This window comes from Nicotiana tabacum, chromosome 3, assembly GCF_000715075.1.
Source record: "Nicotiana tabacum cultivar K326 chromosome 3, ASM71507v2, whole genome shotgun sequence".
Classification (NCBI taxonomy): domain Eukaryota; kingdom Viridiplantae; phylum Streptophyta; class Magnoliopsida; order Solanales; family Solanaceae; genus Nicotiana; species Nicotiana tabacum.
In genome coordinates, this window is record NC_134082.1 from 73,351,720 (window position 1) to 73,360,065 (window position 8,346).

The window sequence follows — 8,346 nt, forward strand, 5'->3', positions numbered from 1 at the left end:
AGCAAGAGGAGTTTTAGCTCTAGAGGTCTCAACATGTTGTGCATCTAGGGCTGTCATCAATGTAGTGAAATCAATATCTAGGCCTGGGACGGAAGTGTCAGCACCCTGCTCGCCATTCTTTGGTAGGAAGTCTATTAGATCGAACTCCAAACTTTGCACCTTCTGCAGCTCAGCTTTCAAGTCACTCACATCTTTCCGGAGTTGTGGCATACCTCCAACTTCACCCTGCTCAACAGTCTCAAGACGCGCTTCAACGCTCTTAAGACGATCCTCATAAGTCTAATGCTGCTGCTGAAGAACAGTCACAGAGGATTGGATAGGGATCAATGCCTGTCGGATAAGATTGGGAATTTTCTTGATAAGTCGGTCTACCTTAGCATTGGTATTCTGAGCAAGTAGACCCAGCTTGGACAGAGATGGAAATAGAACCTGGGACTGTGCAGTAGCGGGCTGTGGAGTAGCTGTAAAGGTAGTTGGGGCCTGAAAGGTATTCGGTAGTGCTGGACCCTCTGATACAACTATATCTGTTGGAGAAGGCAAGAGAGTCTCAACCTGAGCTACAATTTCCTTTGCTACTGCGTCACTGATTCTCATGATGTCAATGTCTTTGGTAGCATTCTCCATTTTGCCATGCTTAGGCATATGAGGCATACTTGCAGCTTGGCAAAGAGCAGTGATCAGGCAGGGGAAAGGATGTGATGTCTGTTTTTGATTGGCTCTAATTCCTCTCTCTTGGAAAATTATCTCTTCCATATCAATCTTGATCCCTGTCATGATGCACGCAATGAGAAGTGCTTTCTCAATGTTTATGCCGGTTTCATTTCTGGACGACATCAGACAGGATGTAATAAAGCTAAGCTAGTAGCGACCCTCCCTTGTAAGATCTTCCTTGAAAATTTTGTGTTGCGGGTCAATCCAGGTCGGTGTCCCCTTTACTATTACTGAGGCAACCCAGGCACGCTCATTATGCTTATTGGCTACCTTGGCATCATATTCAGTTGTTCCTAGCCGCCAATCCTTGAAGTACTGTTCATTAATCGTCTCAGGACAATAACCAACTTCAACCCCTCGCACTCGGACATACTTGGAAAAGATCCTGTTGCGCTTCTGTGGAGCACTCCTCGAGGCACCGTATGAAGCATAAAATTCCCTTATAATTGTCTCATTGTATTCATCCGAGGCCTCAATTAAGAACTCCCACTTCCTCTGTTTGATGTTTTCAAGGATGTGAGGGTAATGCTTCGATAGCCCATTCAAGCTCAATTGATTATCCTCTAGAATGTTCCTCTTTGAAAGCGTTGTTTTGCACATATCTATGGAGCCCTTGATCCCAAATCGGAGCTTAAGGTTCTCCCCCAGCTTCCTCCGAGCCTCCGCCTGCAGATCAACAGTAGGTCCAAGGTCACTCTGTGACTCCTCCTCTTCATATTAGGAGGATTGCTCAGTAGTAATGCGGAGTGCCTGAGATCGCTACCTTTTCGCTTGTTGTGCTTGTTGGCTAGGATTAGCAGCCCGTTTCTGTCGATCACCTAGCGGTGTTTGTGTTGTAATAGACCCCTTTGGTGCCATGCTTGTTGATGAAACATTGTATGAGTGAGTGAAAGGGCTCAGGGAAAGACATTATATATAAAAGAAAAAGAACAAAACAAAATTAAAAAATTCTTTTTTTTGCTATGCAATGGGTTTGCGGTCGCATATCAAGTATGCGGACAACAAAACTATCACATATGTGCAGAAGCAAAAAGGCAGTGGTAGTTATGTGATCGCAAAACCACCGCATAAGTAGTTATGTGATCGCAAAGTGACAGCCTAATGGAAGGGTAGAAATCCTGAAGAACTGCCTCAGTATGTGGCACATATATGAACCGCATAATAGGTATGTAATCGCAGAAGCAATCGCATAACCTGTCTAACCTAGGGAAATATTGAGGGGTCGTATGCAATGATTATGCGGACCACAAAGCGATTATGCGGCCCGCATAAGTCATCTTCCTCGGGAAAATTTATACCCCCCCAATTTTTTTCTATTCATTCTAAAACCTAAATCCACTGCGATTAGTTTCACAAGATGGAAAGAGAGAGGTACTCAAACTTCCCCCTCTTTGGTTCGTGGCCAAAGACACACAACTAATTCCTCAATTTTACTCCTCACAAAATAAAATAAAAAACATATACCCTACTATTATGCTAGTCACCAATTGAACCCATAAGCAATTTACCACTATAACCCAATGTGGCCAATCACAAGCACAAAATTTTCATGGCATTCAAGTTAGGGTAGACTCACAAGAGGAAGAATAAGAAAGAAAAATTGGAGTGAAGAAAAGAGAGGAGAACCATAAGTCATACCTGAAGCTTGACAATTCTACAATAGAAAAGAGAAAGCTTGTGAGTGGGTTTGAATCCTTTCTCTAGTCCTTAGCAGAACTGAGCATTATGCTTTTTTTCAGTTCTTTCTTTGTCCTATTTTTTTGTTTCGTTCAAATGTGAGAGTGTGCATAGAGTGTTAGGTTTATACCTGGGAATATGCGACGTATAAGCTCATCGCATAACACAGTATGCGATCGCATATGTGTTATGTGATGGACTATGACTAGGCAGCTTAGATGCGAAATGTGATGCACAATGCGATCGCAAAGTGCACATGCAGGCCGCATAGATGAAGCACAACAACATAGTTGACAATGAAATTAGCCAAACACACTGCCTAGGTTTGCGATGACTATGCAGTTTTGCATAGTCATTATGCGACCGCATAGTTGTCGCTCAATTTGGACCTCTTTTTCCTTAGGTTTCTTTAGCACTAGGACCATGTTCATGATATTTTACCTGCACTCTAGCACACACGTCAACTTTCTCAATCTAATCTACATTAATAAAAAAAACAAAAAAAAAACTATTACCACCCATGGGTTGCCTCCGAAAAAGAGCTTGATTTAACGTTGCAGCATGACGCAGTTGATTCCATTTGGATTATCCCTTGGTGGGAGCTATTGTTGGACTATCCCTTAGAGCAAATTGCTCTATTAAATGCCTTTCTCCTGCAGTACCAAGGTAATGCTTGACTCGTTGTTCATTTACCTTAAAAGTTTGAATTCCATCCTCTGAATCTTGTTCAGTAGCACCATAAGGAGACACACTCACAACTTTGAACGGCCAAGACCATTTGGATTTGAGTTTACCCGAAAATAACTTAAGTCTTGAATTGAAGAGTAAGACCAAGTCACTAGAATTGAACTCTCGCTTCAAGATCTTCTTGTCATGGACAAACTTCATCCTCTCTTTGTGCATGGCTGAACTCTCATATGCATGGAGACAGAATTCTTCCATCTCATTGAGTTGTGTCATCCTCCGGTTAGCAGCCTCAGCCCAGTCAAGATTCAGCTTCTTTAAAGCCCACATGGCTTTGTGTTCAAGTTCCACTAGTAGGTGACAAGCCTTGCCAAAAACCAACCTGTACAGCGAAGTGCCAATGGGGGTCTTGAATGTTGTGCGATATGCCCACAACGCATCATCTAGCTTCCTTGACCAGTCGGTCCTGTTTGCATTGATAGTTTTCGCTAGGATGTTTTTGATTTCTCTGTTCGAAACTACCTGACCACTTGACTGAGGATGATAGGGTGTGGCCACCTTGTGATTTACACCATATTTTTCAAGCAGCCTGCCGAAAGCCTTGTTACAGAAATGAGACCCACCATCACTCAGGATGGCCCTTGGAGTACCAAACTGTGTGAATATGTTTTTCTTCAAAAAATGCAGTCACACTCCTTGCTTCATTATTCGGTAAGGCGATTTCCTCAACCCATTTAGAGACATAGTCCACAGCCACCAAGATGTAAGTCATGACATACGAGCTCAATTACGGAACAAGAAGGGTTCTTCCTAATAGTAATGCCTACTCTCCTGCAAAAACTTCTTCTTTTGATAAGCTTCCAAACCTTCGGGAACGAGGTCACTAACCAAGAAGTTAGTGATGTCAGCATACCAAGGAGCAAATTTGTTAGACAATGCCAATATGCGTTCATTTGGGAAAGCATCATTGATTTCAAGATCTTCCTTTGGTCTCCCTGCCTCTTCAAGCCTAGATAGGTGATCCGCCACTTGATTTTACGTCCCTTTTCGATCTTTGACTTCGATGTCAAACTCTTGCAACAATAGGACCCACAGAATCAACCTAGGTTTTTCATCCTTCTTTGCCATAAGATAGCAAAGAGTAGCATGGTCGGTGTACACTATCATCTTGGATCCCAAGAAATAAGCTCTAAATTTCTCAAAAGCATAGACAATGGTAAGAAGTTCTTGCTCAGTCACAGTATAATTGATTTGAGCACCATTCAGTGTCTTGATTGCACAATTGACAGGGTGAATAATCTTGTTATGATGTTGGCCAAGCACCGCCCCAATAGCTACACCAGTGGCATCACTCGTGAGTTTGAATGGTAGATACCAATCGTGTGTGACAATAATAGGTGTCGTGGTGAGCTTTTCTTTCAATTCCTCAACGGCTTTGAGGCATTTCTCGTCAAATACAAATTTTGCATCTTTCTCAAGGAGTTTTCACATGGGATTTGCAATTTTGGAGAAGTCCTAGATGAACCGCCTATAGAAATCGGCATGCCTCAAAAAACTTCGGACACCTTTAACTGAATCAGGTGGAGGAAGCTTGGAAATGATCTCGATCCTTGCCCTATCAACCTCTATGCCTTGTTTGGAAATTTTGTGGCCCAAAACAATGCCCTCATCCACCATGAAGTGGCATTTCTCCTAATTTAGCATAAGGTTCGTTTCTTCACATCTCTTAAGCACTTGTCTAAAGTTGTCTAGACAATGCTAAAAAGAATCACCTATGATAGAGAAATCGTCCATGGATACCTCTAAGAAATCCTCCACCATGTCGGAGAATATTGACATTATGCACCTTTGGAAAGTAGCCAGGGCGTTTCATAGCCCAAATGGCATCCGGCTAAATGCAAACATCCCATATGGACAAGTGAATGTTGTATTTTCCCGATCTTCCAATGCAATATTGATTTGGTTGTAGTAGAATGACATTCCCGCTAGCCGATCAAGCATTTGATCAATAAAAAGCATAGGAAAATGATCCTCGCACGTAGCACTGTTTAGCTTCCGGTAATCCATACATACCCTCCATCCGGTCACAATTCTTATTGGGATAAGCTTATTGTTATCATTTTCAATCACAGTCATGCCTCGCCTTTTCGGCACACATTGCACCGGACTTACCCAAGAACTACCGGCGATGGGGTAGACTACCCCAATATCCAACCAGTTAATGATCTCTTTCTTTACCACCTCCTGCATGGAAGGGTTCAACCTTCATTGATGCTCCACACTTGGTTTACTCTCATTTTCCAATTGGATCTTGTGTTCGCAAATTTCGGTGGGAATCCCTCAGATGTCTGCAATTGTCCACCCAATAGCTTGTTTATGCTCCTTCAAGACATACAACAATTGTTCTACATGCACATCATTCAACAAAGAAGACATGATTAATGGTAGAGTATCATTTGAGCCAAGAAATTTATACCTCAAATGCGGTAGAAATGGTGTGAGCTCTAGTTGCAGTAGCTCAATAATTGAAGGCTTTACGGGAGGGGTGGCTCTATTCTCCAAGTGGGGAGAGAGCTTCTTCGGAGCATAAGTGTAGGACCCAAGCCCTTACAATGCATTGACTGATTCCATATACCCCTCCATATCTTCACCGTTGAAGTTTACCAAAATAGCTGCCGAGATGGTTTCATATTCATGTGGTAGTTTCATAATGACAATTTCATCTTCATTTCAACCGGATCTTCCACTTCACAACAACATTAATTACCGAGATTCTTTCATATTCATGTGGTAGTTTCATACCCTTGCTTGCTTGGAATGTAACCTCTTCATCATTCACACAGAATTTGATCTCATTCCATTTCGAATCCATTATTGCTCTTCCTGTGGCAAGGAATGGTCTCCCCAAGATGATAGGGATCTCTTTGTCAACTACACAATCAAGGATTACGAAATCGGTGGGTAGATGGAACTCTCCCACTTTCCTAAGCACATCATCGACAATTCCTACCAGTCTCTTTATGGAACGATCAGCCATTTGAAACCTCATACTTGTAGGCCTCGACATACCTAACCCCGCTTGCTTGTAAATGGAAAGAGGCATTATGTTGATGCTAGCCCCATTATCACAAAGAGCTCTTGCAAAATCACACGCCCCAATATTGCATGGAATGATGAAAGCTCCCGGTTCTTCTTTTTTTTGAACGGTGATTGTTGCAATGATGGAACTAACCCACTGAGTCATATTCACCACTTCATTCTTGGTGGTTCTCTTCTTGGTAATCAAGTCTTTCAAATACTTAGCAAAACCCGAAATCTCTTGAAATGCTTCTACAAATGGAATATTTATCGATAACTGCTTGAGAATGTCATAGAACCTTTCTAGTTTGCTATCATCAACCTTCCTCACACGTCTTTGAGGGAAAGGAGGAGGAGGTCTAGGAATAGGTGGTAGAGTTTTTGGGATCTCTTTTACCTTTTCCTTTACCTCTTCTGGTTTACTTCTTCAACATTCAACTCTTCCGGAACCTCTTTAGCTTCAACAACAATTTGCTCTTCAACTGGTGCCTCAACTTCTTGTTCAGATTCTTCCACTTCAACCATTTGTTCACTCTCACCCTATAATACCTTCCCACTCCGAGTATTAATTGCCATGATATAAGAAGTTGGACCACTCCCACTACCCTTTGGGTTCGCAATTGTGTCACTAGGAAGTGTTCCCTTTTGCTTTGGATTTTGTTCCCTAGAGAGATCTCTCATTGGAATCTCTAATTTTTGAATGGATACGATATGAAAACCAACAAGCTCGGTCATATTCCTCATAGAAGTGTCGGACCTCTCTTGATTTTGCAATACCCGTTCAAGAATGCTTTCCAACTTGGAATCACTTGAGTAACCTTGATTTGAATATTGACCCTTTGGTGGAACATAAGGGTTTGAACTCCGATTTGAGAAGTTGTTGTTGTTGTTATTCCAATTTTCTTGATTTGAGCTACCTTGGTCATTTCGCCACTGTTGGTGGCCTTGCCCTTGCGGGTTAGGCCTCCATTGATTTTGTTATCCTTGACCTTGGTATTGTTTTCTTTGATTGCCTCCTTGAAAGTTGTTGACATAGTTGGCTTCCTCATAATCTTCACTTGAGGATGGTTGAACATATTCCACCACATTTACCTTCTTCGTTTGGCTTTCACTGAACATTTTTGTCAACACATTGACATCGGTGGAAAGCCCTGCAATTACTTGATCTCTTTCTTGATTCTCCTTAATCATGTTGGTCAAGGAGGGAGAACCATATGCAATTCCACCTGTTGTGTCCTCTGAGTGTCAAGCTTGATTATGTTTTTCCATTTTGTCAAGGATTTGTGTGATCCTTGCGAATGTCTTATCCATAAAAGCTTCATCAGCTGTATTCTTAGCTATAGATTGGTTCATAGCATCTAAACCCATGTAGAATTTCTCCAATAAGATAGACTCCGAAAAACCATGATTAGGCGACCTTACCAAATATAACTTGAATCGCTCCCATGTCTCATGTAGATGTTAACCCGGTAGTTGCTTGAAAAAGAAAATTTTATCCCGGAGCTCAGATTTCTTGCTTTGCGGGAACCATTTAGCTAAGAATGATTGGACAAGTTCAGGCCAAGAGTGAATGGAATTTGGTGGCATATTTTGAAGTCATTTCCTTGCGTCCCCAGCTAGTGAGCACTTGAAAACCCTCAACCTTTGGGCATCATCTGAGATGATGTTCTGCTTGGGCATATCACACACACCCAAGAGGTTTTTAAGATGTTGTGTCGGATCATCATCAGTGGAATTCCTGTAAAACCCCTCCGCTTTTAGCATTAGGATTAAACCATGTTCCACCTTGAAAGTTGCAGTGCCACATGCCGGAGGTACAATAGCATTTGTATCCTCAATGTACTCATCTATCTCCGGAAAAGGATTTTCTTCTATTTCTTCCTCATATTCGGCCATGTATTCCTATCAACACCAATCAAAACAAGCAAAATGTAATGTAATAGAATAAGACATAAAGTAAAGCACACACTATTTAGTAATTTCAAAACCGTATTCCCCAGCAACGACGCCAAAATTTGATACGCTCAACTTACACCTTAATTAAGTAGTGTAAGCCGGTCGGTGTCAAATATAATAACCCAACAAGGTTGGGGTCGAATCTCACAGGGAATATGGTGTGAAAATCTTACCTTAGTAGTGTGGAACTTGACTTAAGTCGTAATTCTATCCCGTTAACGTAACAAGAAAATGGTATGA

At 41.8% G+C, this 8,346-nt stretch overlaps 1 protein-coding gene across 1 annotated transcript; it reads right to left on the reverse strand.

The window, feature by feature from the left end:
* Nucleotides 1–858: 858 nt before the first annotated feature.
* Nucleotides 859–6,675, reverse strand: LOC142176457 (uncharacterized). The gene is made up of 8 exons (XM_075244279.1): nucleotides 6,560–6,675; nucleotides 5,840–6,509; nucleotides 5,245–5,316; nucleotides 4,166–4,341; nucleotides 3,961–4,081; nucleotides 3,082–3,726; nucleotides 2,830–2,862; nucleotides 859–1,377 (listed from the first exon to the last, which is right to left on the reverse strand). Exons 1-8 carry the CDS (start codon nucleotides 6,673–6,675, stop codon nucleotides 859–861), a joined length of 2,352 nt encoding a protein of 783 aa, XP_075100380.1.
* Nucleotides 6,676–8,346: the final 1,671 nt, after the last annotated feature.